This window comes from Alosa pseudoharengus, unplaced genomic scaffold, assembly GCF_046254945.1.
Source record: "Alosa pseudoharengus isolate Yale_2024_CS ecotype anadromous, Long Island Sound unplaced genomic scaffold, YU_APseudo_1.1 YU_APseudo_1.1_scf_23, whole genome shotgun sequence".
Classification (NCBI taxonomy): Eukaryota; Metazoa; Chordata; class Actinopteri; order Clupeiformes; family Clupeidae; genus Alosa; species Alosa pseudoharengus.
Window position 1 is genome coordinate 21,387,317 of NW_027468685.1, and position 19,147 is coordinate 21,406,463.

The 19,147-nt window shown below is 37.6% G+C and overlaps 3 protein-coding genes across 3 annotated transcripts in view; 1 reads left to right on the forward strand and 2 right to left on the reverse strand.

The window, feature by feature from the left end:
- The window catches only part of psmb8a (proteasome 20S subunit beta 8A), a 339,256-nt gene that overhangs the window by 121,820 nt on the left and 198,289 nt on the right, over nucleotides 1–19,147 (reverse strand). The gene's annotated exons all lie outside the window — the stretch shown is intronic.
- On the forward strand, nucleotides 4,363–18,569 carry LOC143140876 (major histocompatibility complex class I-related protein 1-like). Its single transcript, XM_076302005.1, has 8 exons — nucleotides 4,363–4,552; nucleotides 8,060–8,320; nucleotides 11,793–12,071; nucleotides 14,196–14,465; nucleotides 15,246–15,335; nucleotides 17,429–17,446; nucleotides 17,758–17,794; nucleotides 17,975–18,569. Exons 1-8 carry the CDS (start codon nucleotides 4,486–4,488, stop codon nucleotides 17,979–17,981), a joined length of 1,029 nt encoding a protein of 342 aa, XP_076158120.1. The 5' UTR covers nucleotides 4,363–4,485; the 3' UTR covers nucleotides 17,982–18,569.
- The window catches only part of LOC143140875 (uncharacterized), a 95,408-nt gene continuing 91,272 nt past the window's right edge, over nucleotides 15,012–19,147 (reverse strand). The window contains exon 2 of the transcript XR_012990698.1: nucleotides 15,012–15,087. The gene's annotated coding sequence lies outside the window, so the exon portion shown is untranslated. The remainder of the gene's footprint in view (nucleotides 15,088–19,147) is intronic.

A 19,147-nucleotide genomic window follows, 5' to 3' on the forward strand; every position in this document is an offset into this window, starting at 1 on the left:
CAAGTTTGTTAAATGGTGATTTTTATTTATTAGGCCAACTGTAGGCTATGTCCGATTTATTTTAGGCTATTCTTGCTCAGATGTTCAGCATAGGCCTACTGTAGGCCTATGTCCGATTTATTTTAGGACATACAGTATTCTTGCATTACCGATTGAATACATGAATGTCCACGTACGAGCATATGAGACGTCTTCCTAGATCATCTGACAAAGATAACGAATTCCCTCGGCTGACAATCTATATCTTCATAGAGAATATCGTCCGGGTAGGCTATATATATTTTCTGGCGGTCTTTAAAACCCCTCGCCCTGCGAAGAGAGTCCCTCACGATTTGCGCTCCAATGTCGTATGGATCATCCAGGTACGCCGACATGTCTCGGGAGAAATTGTTAGTGGAGGGGTGGTACTTATAAAGGGTGTGGTTAACGGAAACCTCGGGTTAACCAAGAACATAACCTGGTCGGAGCAGGTTTGAGATGCAGCGTAAATTGCCATGGCAGCATACCTCGGTTAAAACCTATCCACCTTTCGTAGTACGGGTTAATCGGGAAGTTACGCCACACGTGATCAAGTTACTCTCGAAGTTACCCAGATAAACCAGTAACCCCGCTTCGTAGTACAGGCCCCTGGCTGTGTGGGGTAAGGTAAGTTAAACTACGTAAATTTAGTAAATAATAATAATAATGTTGTTTTTTTGTTGTTGTTTCGAACAAAATATAGGGATACTTATCCTGACTAAAACTCCTTCATGCTGTAAAACAACTAGAATCACGCGAAATTAGTGCAATTTCTTAGTCAATGTCTTATAAGGGTAAAAGACGGACAAATACGTGATTATTAGCTAAATAAATCATTGTTCACGACACGTTATGGTTAAAGTATCAAAATGAATGCAATGGTGATACAATCAATGAGGTCAGTTTCACGTAGGCTAATAAGCTATTTGTTTCTTTGGCTCTGGGTAATTGAAATTAGCAATTTCTTAGTACAATTCAATGTCTTATAATGGTAAAAGACGTGGACAAATACGTAATAATTAGCCAAATAAATCATTGTTCACGACACGTTATGGTTAAATTATCGAAATGAGTGCGATGGTGATACAATCCTGCTTTTCAATTAGTTGAGATGGTGTTTGACATTAAATTATAAGCAGGTCAGTTTCACGTAATAAGCTTGATTTCTTTGGTCTGGGTAATTCATGTGACAAAAAATTCTGTTATAGGCAAAACAAAGAAGTACAACAACATTTCTATCTCCAAAATAATGCATTGTACGCATGTGTGTACTACGTAGTGCATGCAGCTTTTAATGTCCAAAGTAGATACTGATTTTCCTGCATAAGAACTACAAATACTGCTCCAAAACTACAGTGTTGACACTTGAAGTTGTTGAGTTATATTTTAGTAGCCTATTCTATAATAGAATAAATACCCACATCAGTTTTACCCTTGTCTCACCTGTATACAACATATGTCTATGAATTGCAGTAGTGATCAAATGAAAAAGGAAAGAAAGGTGTCCTGATGTGTTGTTTAGGGATGGTCCTCCAATGTTTTCTCGACATATTTTTATGTCCCACCCCCCCACCCCCCCCGCACTTATGTTTTCACAGATCCTTGCTCCTGATATCCTGATGTATGGGTTGTATTTCATTATATGACTCCAGCAGAAAACTCACAGAAAGGAGAGTGGTGTCAAACTACAAGACAGCCAGCATGCAAGCAAGGCCTTGATTGTCCTTGTTTGGCTACTCATTTGTCTACTTCCTGAAGAGGCTGAAGCATGCTGGCCTTTACACCTCAGTCCTTGCTTCCATTAACAGCTGTGTTATGGAGTGCATCCTCACATCATGGTCTATTGCAGCGGTGGATACAGAGGACAGTTCACAGGTATTTTACGTCACTTTTACATTACTTTTACTGTGATTTTGCTAGATATGGTTGTCGCTGTGCTAAATATAGGCCCATAATGTAGATCGAGAAACGCATTGTACAGCTGACACATCTTGGGCTATACTATTAAGGGACAGCTGAATTGACCACCTAAACCATATATTTTCTTAAAGCCTATAGCCTCTAGATGTCAATTAATATACATTAAGACATGCCCCACCTTCCTACTGACTTTGGTGCATCATAAGGCGTACATAGGCCCATAATGTAGATCGAGAAACGCATGTACAGCTGACACATCTTGGGCTATACTATTAAGGGACAGCTGAATTGACCACCTAAACCATATATTTTCTTAAAGCCTATAGCCTCTAGATGTCAATTAATATACATTAAGACATGCCCCACCTTCCTACTGACTTTGGTGCATCATAAGGCGTACATAGGCCCATAATGTAGATCGAGAAACGCATTGTACAGCTGACACATCTTGGGCTATACTATTAAGGGACAGCTGAATTGACCACCTAAACCATATATTTTCTTAAAGCCTATAGCCTCTAGATGTCAATTAATATACATTAAGACATGCCCCACCTTCCTACTGACTTTGGTGCATCATAAGGCGTACATAGGCCCATAATGTAATTCGAGAAACGCATTGTACAGTTGACACATCTTGGGCTATACTATTAAGGGACAGCTGAATTGACCACCTAAACCATATATTTTCTGAAAGCCTATAGCCTCTAGATGTCAATTAATATACATTAAGACATGCCCCACCTTCCTACTGACTTTGGTGCATCATAAGGCGTACATAGGCCCATAATGTAATTCGAGAAACGCATTGTACAGCTGACACATCTTGGGCTATACTATTAAGGGACAGCTGAATTGACCACCTAAACCATATATTTTCTTAAAGCCTATAGCCTCTAGATGTCAATTAAAATACATTAAGACATGCCCCACCTTCCTACTGACTTTGGTGCATCATAAGGCGTACATAAGCCCATAATGTAGATCGAGAAACGCATTGTACAGCTGATTATTTCTGATTCTTTCTGATTCTGACTTTCCAGGTTGCCAACTTTTGTCATCACTGAAGCAGACCCACGGTCACCTTAATGAGAGTGTTGCCACAGCCCCTGCAAAAGAAACTCCAGAAGATTTCACATTATCTTGCCTTATTGACTACCGGACTTACATTCAGTACTGCTGTAGGAATGTTTATTAAACAGGAAGCTAGCAGGATAGACTGAACAAACAGGCTTTTATTGTTCACTGCTGAGATGCTGTTGATATGCACGCATAATTATTAAAAGTTCTTGGTGTGACAACTTGCGCTGTCTCCCATTCTCAACAAACAAATCTGGAAAGAAATGGTTTGTCCTGCACAACATTTTTCAGCCGTTTTCAAAACTACTTGCATCTATATCATAGAAACAATTTAAAAAACATGGTCCAATGAATCTCATGAAGTCAAACAGGTTTCTTTACCTCGTGGTGCCAAGTTTGTTGGCCACAGGCCTCTTTGAATGCTGCCAGGACTGTTGGGTCCATCAAAAATCGTTTCATGTGACCTGGACCTACAAGACAGAAACAGTTTGGCCTCTGCCTTTAACCTTGGGTGTGCAGATACCTTAAATAAAATAAAAAGAATCAGGCTTTTAAACAGGGAAATTCTGCTGAGTTAATGTGTGTACATAAGGAAATCAAACGGGAAATTTGGAGCTAAATTATCCTATAAAAGAAAACTAGAAGACAAGCTTAGCAACAATAATATGGGTTCAGCATGGGACAGTATTAGGTCTATGGTCGGCCTGACTGACAATGTGAAGGAAAGGGTCTCACTAGATGGGTTCACCTCAGATGTGGTTCTGACACAAGAGCTAAACAAATTTTACCCCAGATTTGATGTGCATTCCTTCAATAATGAAATAATGACGCTGAAAAATATAGCACTGGAACCAAAACATCAAGCTTGTCCTCCTTATTATTGGGTTTGGACAAGAAACTTAACAGGATCTCTACAACAAACAGCTATTTAAGAAAGCAAATTCATCTTGTCTGACTGGTCTCATCCTCTGCATCAATAGTTTCAGTTTCTACCATCAGGTTCCTTGCTCAGACTCCCATTTGCTAAAATAAATAGATTCAAACACTCCTTAAATGATAAAATCGCTTGCCATATAGTACAGGCCCCAGCTCTCGCTCTACGATGCGTTTCCGCTTTCTTGTGGTGGCTTGTGTCACATGACAGCAACCAGCCTATCACACTGGGGCTCTTATACGGGGCTCTTCGGCGTTTTTCGAGTGTTTACATACCTCACCAGATTTCTCTGGCTGCACTTTCACTTTCTCATTCCAACCTTACCCAGAAACCTCTTCCACGAAACAGATGACGCATGTGCTGCTCTACAATGTCATTGGGTGTAAGCCCCCCCCCCACACACACTGTCATTACTGGCTCTGTGCTACACTGGAAGGTAGCATAGTGGCGTTACAGATTTTCAACAAGCGATATCGCCGTGGATGTAATAATAGAATAAGACAGCTGTCATCTGAATTAGTCAGCCTACAACAATGAAGTTAACCGTATGCCTACTGGTGCTTCTCCTCGGCGTAGATTACGTCCATCAAGTATCTGGAGGTTAGTTTTTCCGTAATGTTTAGATGTGATCACTTGAAAGCAGCATAAATTGACTACTGTAGTCAGTCCAGTGCTGTTGACTTGAATGCATTAGTGCAGTGGTTCTTAAAATGTGGTACGTGGACTCTCCCTAGTCTAGTGGGAGGCTAGTCTCTGAGATGTTAAGACCAAATAATCACTTAAAATTATATCAATAATATAACCACGTCAGGTCAGAATTAGGCTAGTCAAAGTCGAAATTCTGAGAAACTAGTGAGAATTCTGAGGTCGTTTTGAAATATTTTCCTTTTGAAAATAGCCTAATATTTATTTTAGCATTTTACAATATTAAATATGTTTTCCTTTATACTCAAAACCTCATCTAATGTGTTTCTCTACTGCACCAGCAGTCCCTAATTATGCAGTGCATCTGATGTTCCAGTGATCTGTTACATTTAAATCTTTCTGATAACATGCACTTGAACTATACTGAATTTGACTAAAAGTGTACCTTTGTATTGTGGATCTCACATTTAAGTGCAACTGAACGGCAGTTAGTGTGACATCAGTGGTTAATTAGTGCACAATGTTTGGTTGTTGCGTACATTGCCTTGAAGTTCATAAAGCAACTATGGGAGGCAGCTTCTACCTCACAGTAACTGATGCGTCTTCTGTCCTAAATTGCCATTGGCTATTTGCTGAGGCGCAGTCATATGCAGACAGGACAGGAGTTGAACATAGGCCTCTGTCATTATTCGTTTTTTGGATCATGCATAAGATCTATGTGTGTCAAGTTAAAACAACCTGGGGTCTATTTATAGTTGTTTAAACTTTCGTTTGGGAGCAAATTATGTTAATCAGAGGAGTTTTGAGCTAGACCTGTTGGTTGCAATAGAAAACTCAATTTGTTGAGATATCTCATATGCATTATAAGGATCACAGTGCTTCTATAGTCTGTTGTGTCCATCTCTCCTTAGGAAGGTTTATCATGTAACCAAATGATGCTATTTCCATGTAAGTTAATGTTAACCTATTTCTCGAAGACTTCATACATCACCATCTTTGCTACGTACTTTCCAGACTAAACGATTGGAGACTTGCAGACAAATCAGTTTTTCCTTGTTACATGACATGAGGTAGATCTTATGAATGCATTGTTTTGAATTTGGGTGTCTCTGGTTTTGTATTGTTTTTCTAATTCCATGGACAAGCACCGTTGCTAGTTATTGGGTTTTCAAAATGTACCTTTTGGCTATTGGTAGTTTTGTGGTCTATTTGTAAAGTGTGAATAAATCTTCCACATTGTTGCTATTTGTTTGATATTTTGTTAGTACAGGTGGGCTGCTAAAGTGACATGCTGTGTTTCAAACTTTGTGTTTAAATTATATGATATGATCCATCTACCCTAATGTATTAAATACTGTGTTTATGGTAAAGCATATTTAAGGCATAAACTGTATATTGAAAATTACTATCCATTTACCACAAACCTTTCAAATTGTTTCAAATGTGCGTTATGAGGTCTTTAGTTTTGACATTTGAAGTCAAAGTGAATTTAGCATTTATGTAGGATGAAGGCATCGATTTCGATGTTTACTGTATGTGAGGAAATTGTAATTTGCTCAACATAACATTCATTTATTATGATTTCTTGTTGTGACTTGCTCTGCCTAGTAACAGGAGACAAGAGCATCAAGGTCATGGAAAACTTCTCCTCATTCCTTCTCATTTTAATCATTGTTCACTGAAAAACAATAACGATAACGATATAACAATAAATCTTAGACTAGAAAATCAGATATTTGAAATGAAAGTAAAATATAGAGGAAAAAAAACATTCATTGATATTGACCTATTTTTTACATACATAGATCTGGCCTATGAAGCATGGTCTATTAAATGTTTCTATTAAGCCACAATATTTCAGCAGTTGTAAAATAGCATTACAAATGACCAATGTCTTGTCAATCACCATTTAATCAACTCCAGGTTAACTTCAGGTCAAAGACAAAATTCACACTATTCTGCCAGCAGACTGTTTAACAGAATTACAGTGAAATGTTATTGAAAATTAGTAAGTTACAATAGACTTACATTATTTTGCAATAGTTTCTCATGTTGAACTAGCTTGTTCTGACTTTGCATCCTTTTTGTAATTGAGTCAGGATACACATAAAACAGAAGCTTAAAAACTGAATGTACTGTAGAATGTAGACCAATATGGGGGTCTCTTGAGAACCTTGCTGCCACAACTTCCTTGTTGAAGAGATTACCATCAGCCTTTGCAAGAACGTTATACTGATTGAGCTTAGCTATTAGTAGTTGTAATTACAGATGTACCGATTGCAATTTTCTGGGCCGATACTGATTTCCGATTTTTCATAGAGTTTGACCTGCCAATACCGATTTTAGCCGAAAGAGTTATTTTCCATCTTTTCTTTAATAGAACATAGACATTTAATGAACTTCTCAATAATGGAATGGCTGTTAAAAAAATGGAACAGGTGACAGTTTCTTCTTCTAGTCTAACCAGCTGCAGTGTCAAACTATAATGCTTCCCAGTGTGGGACATTCATTTCACACACTACTAAATGCACTGTGTTATGGAACACCCATTTTTTTCTTCTCACATCCAATATCCAACTAAAAATACAAAAACAATTTTCATGTATTAAGGCATAGTCATTGTAGTATTAAGGCATAGTCTACGTGCAGTAAATAGTTTGAGTATTTTGAAGTGGAGTAGGTACAGTAAGGTACATGATATTCTCTTGATATATTGTGATCATCAACAACTACTTTGCAACAACTACTAGGCCTACTCTGTATGTCGCTGCTTGTTGACATCTTATGATCAGCCTATGATCGCTAAACTTTGATTCTTTTTAATGTCGCAATCGGTTAACTCCGATCAGCTGCGCTTGTAGTTCAGCTGTGGGCACGCAATTAGCGGCAGGGAAGGGCGGTGATGAGCGCTTGCTTACGTAGCCTAATGAAGTGACAGTTTAGTTAATTCCACAGCACAGCATTCGCTTTCTGCGCATAAAAAAACTAGGTATTAGCGCTTTTTTTGTACATCCAGCCCTGAGTGCTGGCCTTTGCTAGCTCCTTCAAACTTTGCAAACTCAGATGGGTGATGTTGTTTCAAGTGCGACCCGCGAGTGCATTTGACCGGCATAAAATCAGCATGCCTCAGACTGACCGACCTCGCCGGTCATGGCCCATCACGTGAAAATCGGCCAATTCCGGTCACCAGCCGATTAATCGGTGCATCTCTAGTTGTAATAATGTATGTTTGTTCACATCTTAATTTGTTTAATTCTGAGGAATTTAGCTTCCCCTGGTTTCCATTAGGAGTCGCTTTATGTTAAAAAATGATCATTGTCATGGTTATAAGTTAGATGTTGTTGATGATCACAATATATCAAGAGAATATCAATTACCTTAATTTATAACATTTAACTGTCAGACTACAATGTATGCACAATTTAAAAGTATGTACTAATGATTTTTTTTTTTTTGTCGCAGCGACTCACAGCTGGAAAGCCTATTTTACCAGTACAACTGGGCTGAGTGAGTTTCCTGAGTTTGTGGCCTTAAATGAACTTGATAATGAGGAAATGGCCTACTTTGACAGCAAGACCAACAGATTTGTGATCAAGCAGAGTTGGATGGCTGGGGCCCTAGGGAAGGATTATGAGGAGCAACAATCAAACGCCCTAAAAGCTCATGCTCAACATTTCAAGACAAATGTCAGAGTTGCTATGGAGCGTTTTAACCAAACTCAAGGTAATGACAACTTGCACTCCTATACACACATAGATAGATCATGATGCCATCACTTCTATACAGAAACATACACATAAGTATCATCAATAACAATGAATGGTAAATTGGTGCTAAAATGTGGTTGATAAAAGCCCTCCCCTCATTTCCCTCTGCTTCGAGACATACAGAACGTAGAGCAGAGAACCCCACCAGTAGATTACTAATCAGATTAACAGCAGAGGGAGAGATGGAGCCTCAGCATGTGAGGCCCCTGAAGGCCCAGCTGTAACTAGGGGCTCCTCACCTGCCCTGCACAGCATCACACTGGGCTGAGGGACGACACTGAGCCCAACAGTCAGTCAGGGCCCACCAGCAGATTTCATATGGCCCCCCAGATCTTTTAGATATTCAATCCAGTTGTCTTTGACAATGTGTAATAAGCAATATCTCTATGATATGATAAATTGATCACTATAACCATTCTCAGGAAGTAAGAGGCTGACAAAAACTGACATGGAGTGGGTATTTCGAGAGAGAAAGAGCAGTGTATAATAGCAGTACATTATTTGTACTTGTTTGCTCAGAAGTTGGTATATTAAGAGAGTATATCATCAAACAACACTCTGACACCCATCCAGAAAATGATAATGACCATGATGGCCCCCACAAGGTCTCATTCCAACAGATCCTGCTTAGTAGTGCCGAATATGAGTTTGACACCCCTGTGTTAGACAGATAATCCAAAGTAATGATGGTAATTAATGTGATGATAGGGGTTATAAGGGTAGTAGGAAGCCCAGGCGTTCACAATACAGAAAAAAAAGTAAATTAAGATGGACTACACAGTAACACACTGGAGCGTAGTACATTATCACTGCAGATAAGGCCAGATTCCCTGATCTGTCTTCCAGTGTCTTCAGCAGTTTGAGAACTGTTTTATTTTATTGGTTTGGCCTTTTGTCCACACAACCCCGGCGTTTAAGGAGCCCTATATTTTGATTTAACAATAACTAGGGATGCACGATATATCGGTGGCTGACCACTTCCACACTTACAACCTAGCAACCAACATAGCAACCAATGAGTTTAACCTAGCAACCAGCATAGCAACCACCACAACTAACCTAGCAACAGCCTAGCAACCACCTCAAGTACACTAGCAACAGCATAGTAACCATGTTAAATACCCTAGCAACCACTTTTATGATGACAACCTAGCAACCAACATAACAACCTAGCAACCAGCATAGCAATCACCATAACTACCCTAGCAACAGCCTAGCAACCACCATAACCAGCATAGCAACCACCATAACTACCCTAGCAACCACCCTCAAGTACCCTAGCAACAGCCTTGCAACCATGTCATACCCTAGCAACAGGCTAGCAACCACCATAACTACCATAGCAACAGCCTAGCAACCACCTCAAATACCCTAGCAACAGCCTAGCAACCATGTTACCTGGCAACAGCCTAGCAACCACCTCAAGTACCCTAGCAACAGCATAGCAACCATGTTAAATACCCTAGCAACAGCCTAGCAACCACTTTTAAGATGTCAACCTAGCAACCAACATAGCAACCAACATGATTACCCTAGCAACCAGCATAGCAACCACCATAACTACCCTAGCATCACCCTAGCAACCATATGATTTAACCTAGCAACCACCACAATGTCAACCTAGCAACCACCATAGCAACCAACAGGATTACCCTAGAAACCAGCATAGCAACCACTTAATTTGGCATAACAACCATACCCTAGAAACATTATTATAACTATATCTGCATTATTTGTTTTTACTCTGTATGATATTTCACATCATATTTTTTGCATTTTCATGCACTCGTAATTCCCTGGAATTACATTTTCTAGTTATTACAGTGCATGAAAATGTACTGTTCTGTTATCCGAAGTCGTCTTCTTCTTATTCTTCCTACCAAATTTCTGTGTGCGTCTAATTCAGCTTCAACCGTTTAACGTAGAAACTCTACGTTTAAACTTTGTAATGTAGGTCTTGAAAAGGACACTTAAGGAATGTATTTTTCGTTTTTGTAAACTATACTTTTTGAGATATTAACATAAATCAAGCTTATTTCCCCATAGACTTTGCATTGGCACTATGACATCACAATGGGCTAATCAAATTGATTTGCACCTGTATCAACTGACAGCTGCTCAACTAGGCCCCCCTCACAGAGCCAATTAACGACATAGAATGCAATCAACTGCACAGTCTGTGCTCTCACTGACTGCAGCAACTTCAATGGAACCTCTTCTCTGTGTCTCTCTCCATTGAACTGGATAGCTCACTTTTCTCTTCCACACTTTCTTTCACTTCTTTTTCCTCACTTCATCCATTAAACTATCTGTCTATCAACATCCATTAAACCAGTGGTTCTCAGATGGGGGTACATGAAGGCACTCCAGGGGGTACGTGAGATTTTAAAATATACATATATTTAAAAAGTAGAATCCATGCAAAAATACAATTATTTAATAAATATTTCAGGAAAATATAAGTTCATAAAATTAATTTTATATTTCAGTAGGCTATTTAGTTATATCTTTTTATAGTTCAAGAGAGAACACTACAAATGAGTGTTTTGCATATTTATGGAGTTTTAAATGGTCCATTTTATAGTTTTGGTTATATGGTCACTGTTTTCACTACATTAGTTTGAATCATTTGCAATACATTTAGTCATGGATTATTAAAATTTAAAATGTTCAAAATAGTTTTTTCCCAAATGTTTAAATTTTGTATGTGTTTATCAGTTCCAAAGTTTAATAAATTAGACACTGATGGCACAGTGCTCTGTTTTAAGTATTTTTTTCTCAACTAAAAATGCTTTGCGCTGGTTAGGGGGTACTTGGCTGAAAAAATATTTCACAGGGGGTACATCACTGAAAAAAGGTTGAGAACCACTGCATTAAACTATCTACCTATGCACATCTATTAATTCACTACTAAATTATTTAGCTATTTGAACTACTCAACTATTGAACTGTTCAGCCAACTGTCAGTTGTCATCAACTATGACTCTGCCAAATGTTTTCTCTGCCTAAAACTCTTTAAAAATAAAAGTCCTCATTACAATAATTCACTATTAAATAATTTAACAATTTAAACTATCCAACTATTTAACCGTTCAGCCATTGTAACTGTCAGTTGTCATCAACTATGACTCCCTCCAACTGTTTCCTCTGTCCACAACTGTTTCAAAATAAAAGTCCTCACTACAATAATTCCCTATTAAATAATTTAACAATTTAAACTATTCAACTATTTAACTGTTCAGCCATTTCAACTGTCAGTTGTCATCATCAACTATGACTCCCGCAACTGTTTCCTCTGCCCACAACTGTTTCCACATAAAAGTTTGTTTTGCATTTTATGTTAATGTATATTTTGCTTTTTCATGCACTGGTAATTTCCTCAAAAATTACATTTTATAGTTCTAAATAGTTTCCTATCCCAAACTTAGGTGTGCACACTTTCCAGAGTATGCACGGCTGTATGTGGGATGATAAGAGTCAAGCTGTAAATGGATTTAGTCAGTATGGTTATGATGGAGAGGACTTTGTCACTCTGGATCTGGAGAACCAGCGGTACATTGCCACAACACCACAGAGTACCATCACAAAGCAGAAGTGGGACAATGACAGATATTTGGTTGAGGGTGAAAAGAACTTCTACCTGCATACCTGCATTGAGTGGCTGAAGAAGTATGTGCAGTATGGGAGCAGCACTCTGGAGAGGAAAGGTACAGCAGCACACAACACTGACAACTGCAGTAGGTGTCCAGTGGGCAGGACTCCAATCATTATGTTGAAACTAATGCTGTCAGTTAAACGCGTTATTAACGGCGTTAACGTAAACCTATTTTAACGGCGTCAATTTTTTTATCGCGAGATTAACGTTCTTTTTGGTGTAACAAACTTTGTAGTTTTTTCACATGCTGTTGCTACAACTACTAACGTTAGAACAACTACAACACCACACCGGATCTAGCTAGACCGGAAACTAAAACAATACGCACTGACGAATGGAATGGAACGTTGTATGTGCTGCACGTACACGCCCCCCTTTTAGGGGAAAGATGACTGATATAATGGAAACCTATGCTGCATCAAAGTGGGGAGTGAAAAGGGCTTATAGTATACTTACTAAATCTTGAAACAAACGTGAATAAAAGGCACAAAATAAGGTTGGTGTAACAGTTATCTGTGTGTTTATGGGATTAATGTGACCATGTTCCTATGTTTTGCTCTTTCCAGTTTAGTAACAGGAGTGTCACGAATGTATCAATAGGCACAGTCAAACTGCTCGTGGCTGACTATAATTAAGTTCAGCAAGCTTAACTTTACATGTCATAACATTAACTAAACATAAGTCACACATTCATTCTATCACTTGTAATATGAACGCAGCCTATTTCCTACAACTAGGTGAGATAATTGGCTATGTTATACTGAAGTTCCACAGTTAGCTAGCTAGCAAGCTAACCGTTTTGCATGGGATATTATGGTAAGTGTAGCTACATGCAAAATTTGTACAATACATTCGTTGCAAACGAATTAGGTTGGTTATGTACATAGTTTCGACATGAGTAAGTTACATAAACATAATTCTTCATAACTGCCGTGTTAGTAAAATGATTGAATGTCCTGTGAATTAATAACTAGATGTAACGTCAATGTGTGATTACTAGCTGTCTTTCCCATTGGAATCAATGATATAACGTTAACATGTTTTCCGCTAAAATGGGGCATGATGCAGATTAAATGTATCTTTATGATAATGCGCCGTTAGTAGGCTATGTAAAGGCATGCTGCACACACTTGGTTGGGCTTACGAGCCGGCCAAAGAGTAGTAGCCTAGGCTGACGCATTAGTTGTGTGCCCCCAAAGATTTTTTCACCGTCACTTGTTCTGTTATCAACATTCCTCTTTGGCTGTTACTATTTGCGATGCACTCTGCTTTCGACATTCATTTACATTAGATGCCATTCTTTTCAATACAACTCCGCACACCAGCATCACACTTTGCCTCCGTGTAAATCACGATTCAGTTATATTTGGTCGACTCTGCTCCATAAAATCAATTGTTCATCCAGTGTTTGCCTGTTAAAAACTTCGGCATTGATGTGTGTGGCAAGTGACAGTGCACCATAGACTGTAGGCCTATAAAATGGCAACGCACTCATGTTGAAAAGTTTCAACTGAACTCAAAGATAATGAATATAATATTTTCTGTTTGTTGTGCCCTTTATAATATGTGTAGGCCTACATTTTGTGCATGCACTTCTGTGGTAGCATTTATTTCAGTTTATATCAGCTATATTGCTGAAGAATATATTGTGTTGCCTCAGGTCCGCTGCACATTTTTTTGAAATTTGATTTGAAATAATCAAATAGACCTACGTCTTAAAGTTCAATTAATAAAGTAACTTGCTTTCCTTTCATTTGAATCCCAATCAAGATACACAATAATTGTTTTATTGTTAATATGGACTCCTGGAAAGTTCAGAAATGCAAAATAATAGAATTTTAATCATATGATAAAATATGTGATTATTCGTGATTAACTATAGGAATTCAGCGATTAATCGTGATTAAAAATTGTAATCGTTTGACAGCATTAGTTGAAACACATTACTCATCCCCCCCCCCCCAAGAGATGTCAGCTTTTTAAATTCAAATCAAATATGTTTACTTTATTTATGTACACATATGTACTTTATTTTCAAATAGTTATTCCATGTTGACAAACATATCACCATCTTCTTCTTTGTCTTGCATCGCCACCATTTGTATTTTTACTGCTGTATTGTTTCTATTCTTTTTCATTTTTTCTAACATCTCTTATTACTACCTTGTCCTTCCAGTCCACCCAGAAGTCACTCTCCTCCAAAAGGGCTCTGGGGTGGTGTGCCATGCTACAGGCTTCTACCCTGACGGAGTGATGATCACCTTGAAGAGAGATGGAGAGGAGATGCAGGATGTGGATGTTGGGGAGACACTGCCCAATGAGGATGGAACCTTCCAGAAGAGAGCTGTGCTTACCGTGTCACCTGAGATGAAGAAGGGGCAGTACACCTGTGAGGTGGCCCACAAGAGCGGACCTCCTACTTTTAAGACCCTAATTGTGGAAGATGGTAAGAACCAACACCACAAAAGTCAGCAGTTACTGATGGAACATTGCCCTGCTACATGTTGTTTTGGTGTTAGTGAATTTGGTATAAAGGTAATTTCTGTAACCTGAAATGTCTTATGATGAACCAAACCTGGCTTCTAGCCTCGTGCCTACAGTCAAATCCCAGCCGTAAGGATATCCTTTACCAACCTGATACTCTCTCGTGTTCTCTATTCAATTGTTTCTGTCGTTTTCATCACCATTGCCCATGGACTTATTATTGATGTGGTCTTTGTGTCTAAATGAAGTTTTTGAGTAGCCTCTGTGCTGGAAAATACGCTATATACTGTATATACATTTACCATACCTTACCTTACCTATGCTAGAAACATAGGATCATTCAAATGCAACTTTCAGTTGCAACCCTAGTTTATAGAACAGAACTTGGGGAAATATTTTCATGATAAGGAGGAACATAATTCATGATAACATTGATCTGCCTCTGTCAGAACACATTCACAAGTTTTACAGAGTATGATTTATTCAGTATTTATTCAGATTTGTAGGCCCTGTGATGCATCTTGTAATTCTGTCAAGTCAGTGCTGTTCTCCTTCAAGGTCTTCATACTGGACACAGTATTGTTCTGTACAGAGAGAGGGAATGATTGATTATTCAGTAGTTGCATTTTATAGGCCTGTGAGCTATTCATTCCCAGGCTTATTGTAGGATGTACAGGGTCATATGTGTGCATTTAGTGCTGTGCTGTTGCAGAGGTGATTTACATAAGCCTTTTTCCTGTAGGCAATATCCTTGGCATTATCATTGGCTGTGTTGCTGCTGCTGCTGTCGTGATTGGTGTGATTGTCGCCATTGTTATGATGAAGAAGAAAGGTGAGAGTAATCTCTTTTGTGTACTTGCAGTGTTTTTGAAGTTAAACTGTTTTCTATTTTCTAACTATTTTATTACAGTGCATGAAAATGCACTGTACTGTTCTTCCTAGGCATTTTCTTCTTCTTCTTCTTCTTCTAACGCAGTTAATGCAGCTTCAACCGTTTAACGTAGAAACTTCATTCAAACTATGTTACGTAGGTCTTACTTAGGACATGTGGGCTATGTATTTTTCATCTTTGTAACTTTTATACTTGTAACTATTAATTAAAAACTATCAAAATTTCCCCATTGACTTAACATTATGATTATGACATCACAATACGGCCGTTAAGCAATTAGAATCCTATGGCAGGTGTTCGGGCCAGCTGCATCAACTGCCAGTCTCAGGCTTTAAGCATACAAACTGGCCCTATTAAGACTACACATCCTGTTCAACTGCTTCCTCTGCCAAAAACTGTTTAAAAATAAAAGTCCTCACTACAATATTTCACTGTTAAACAATTTAACCCTTTAAACTACTGAACTTTTTAACTGTTCAGCCACTGTAACTGTTACTTGTCATCAACTATGACTCTTACCCACTGTAGCTAGTTAGCATGGTTAACATAGTTAGCATGTTAGCATGCTAGTTAGCATTTTTAGCAAAACTGTTAAAAATGATTAGCTAAGTTAGCTAAGTAACATGGTTAACATAGTTAGCATGCTAGCATGTTAGCATGCTAGTTAACATTTTTAGCAAAACTACTAAAAATGATTAGCTAAGTTAGCTAAGTAACATGGTTAGCATAGTTAGCATGCTAGCATGTTAGCATGCTAGTTAGCATTTTTAACAAAACTGTTAAAAATGATTAGCTAAGTTAGCTAAGTAACATGGTTAACATAGTTAGCATTCTAGCATGTTAGCATGCTAGTTAGCATTTTTAGCAAAACTACTAAAAATGATTAGCTAAGTTAGCTAAGTAACATGGTTAGCATATTTAGCATGCTAGTTAGCATTTTAGCAAAACTGTTAAAAATGATTAGCTAAGTTAGTTAAGTAACATGGTTAGCATAGTTAGCATGCTAACATGCTAGTTAGCATAGTTAGCATAACTACTAAAAATTATTAGCTAAGTTAGCCAAGTCACATGGTTAGCATAATTAGCATTTTAACATTGTTAGCATGCTAGTTAGCATAGTAACTTGCTAAGTTAGCTAAGTAACATGGTTAACATAGTTAGCATTCTAGCATGTTAGCATGCTAGTTAGCATTTTTAGCAAAACTACTAAAAATGATTAGCTAAGTTAGCTAAGTAACATGGTTAGCATATTTAGCATGCTAGTTAGCATTTTAGCAAAACTGTTAAAAATGATTAGCTAAGTTAGTTAAGTAACATGGTTAGCATAGTTAGCATGCTAACATGCTAGTTAGCATAGTTAGCATAACTACTAAAAATTATTAGCTAAGTTAGCCAAGTCACATGGTTAGCATAATTAGCATTTTAACATTGTTAGCATGCTAGTTAGCATAGTAACTTGGTTAACATTATTATCTTTGATAACATAGTTAGCATAACTGCTAGCAAACATTAGAGCCATTCCAACTATCAGTTATCGTCAACTATCTACCTAAATAATTTAACCATTTAAACTATCCACCTATTTAACTGTTCAGTCATTCCAACTATATTAAACCTCATCTACTTAGCAACCAGTATAGTTTGTTTTTACTCTGTATGATATTTTACATCATATTTTTTGCATTTTCATGCACTGTATTTCCTTCAGGAAATGCTTTTCTAGTTATCTTTGTTAACATATTTGCAAACATTAGAGCCATTCCAACTGTCAGTTATCGTCAACTATCTACCTAAATAATTTAACCATTTAAACTATCCACCTATTTAACTGTTCAGTCATTCTAACTATATTAAACCTCATCTACTTAGCAACCAATATAGTTTGTTTTTACTCTGTATGATATTTTACATCATATTTTTTGCATTTTCATGCACTATATTTCCTTCAGGAAATGCTTTTCTAGTTTACAAATATACTCCCATAATTTCTTGATCAGCAGTGGCATGATTTAACATTCTCTTGTATCTTTCAGGCTACAAGAAGGCAGAGCGTGAGTACCTCCTACAGCAATAAAACTGATACAAGTAACTTTGACAACTTGAGATATTAAAACTTCTGAGAATAACTTTTATTTGATATTTTGATAAAATATTGGTCATCAATCTCTTGTTGTTTACATGTTTGTATCTTTGCAATACAGTAATACTGCATTTATTTGAAGAAAGGCTTTTTCTTTATTATCATCAAAATGAATTAGAAAAGAACATACAAGCTTTAAAGGTTGCAGTTGTAAAGTATGTGTGTTTTAGTTTGTGTTGTGATTCATGGTTTTGTTTCATATGTGCTTTAAATGTCTCACAGAGTCCGATTCAGAATCTGATCACTCCAACGGTGCACGGTATGGTTCATACTACTAGTTTAGACAATTCTCTTATGTTCTTATGCTTTTATGTTGCTCTTCTGTTTACAAGACTTGTGTGTTTGTGTATCCTTAGTGTAATCAGTTATGAGATGTGGTCCATCATTTTTGTGGTAATCACATTTATTTATCTGATATCCTTTTGTCATTTCTCTCTAGGGCTTGAGTGTGGTAACTGCTGAATGTGAAGAGTGAGGAGCAATGAAGAAGGATATGCAAATCAACAAACAGATTTCTCTCTATATGCAACATCCTAAAATGTTTATATCCATGATCTAGGTATAATGTTAAGATTTTATGTCTATTTACTTTCATCCAGTTTTTAGCAATAACTCATCCTTTTCTCAAATCTGCTGTACAAACAAAATAAATTCTAGTGTCAGTCAAATCTGTTTTATTGGTGTAAAGAGTATTGATTTGAATATAATAGTAAGCATTGTTGTTCCTTAAATTGTGGTGTGTTGGTGTGCAGTTGCTGTTGCTTTGTACAATGTGTTTTTTTATATATTTGTTTCACCATTTGAACTGGTGATGGGAAGTGGGCAATTCTTGATTCTAGGGTGATCCACTTTTTTTCATCTTTCATATTTTCATTTTTTCCAGTCAGCAATTGAATGAGTCAATAAACAGATTGACTACATATAGACTTGATTCACAAACAAACAAATTTGGAATTGTGTTAAACATTGATATTGTAGATACTGCTGTCATTAATGGAAATGTTTTACAACAAATAAAATCTACCAAATTGGAAGACCTGTCTTGTCTGTTATATGTAGTGTAAAAAATGTATCACTTCTAATGCAGTGCATATGCATATCTATTCTTAATGCCTTAAAGGTTGTATCAGCGATTTCAGGCCCAAAACAGCCAAAACATAAATGATCACATTCATCTAATCTTTCCTAACGATCCGCTAGCTGTCTGTCCCATAAGCAGGCCGTCAAAAAACGTGTCTCTGTAGGCACCCTAGGCTCCGAGATCAGTACACCAAAAATATTGCTACCAACAAGGGTTGGCAACCCACTCAAAAGCAAAATAAAGTGTTTCAACCAATAGCCGACGAGATGCGTGTTTAGGAGAGTTTTAATTGCACGGGAGGGAGTAGCGATCAGTTTTGTTTGAGCATCAACAGAGTGACTTATCCCCGCTATCGCTGATACAACCTTTAAGAGAACATGTGGCTACCACTGTCCCGTATCATCCTAACGTTGCAGACCTATCCTGAAATGAATCTTATTAATTCTACTGGCCCACTTATTTTTCTTCTGTGCAGGAGAATGACCACACACAGAGAAAACTGCATAAGGCACATATGGTGGTGACCAGGTG

Excerpts from the sequence above, each read along its gene's own strand:
- LOC143140876 (XM_076302005.1), top strand. The coding sequence starts at position 4,486 with ATGAAGTTAACCGTATGCCTACTGGTGCTTCTCCTCGGCGTAGATTAC. Across the intron at positions 4,553-8,059 it reads CGTCCATCAAGTATCTGGAG|CGACTCACAGCTGGAAAGCC; the intron begins GTTAGTTTTTCC and ends TTTTTGTCGCAG. Across the intron at positions 8,321-11,792 it reads GCGTTTTAACCAAACTCAAG|GTGTGCACACTTTCCAGAGT; the intron begins GTAATGACAACT and ends TCCCAAACTTAG.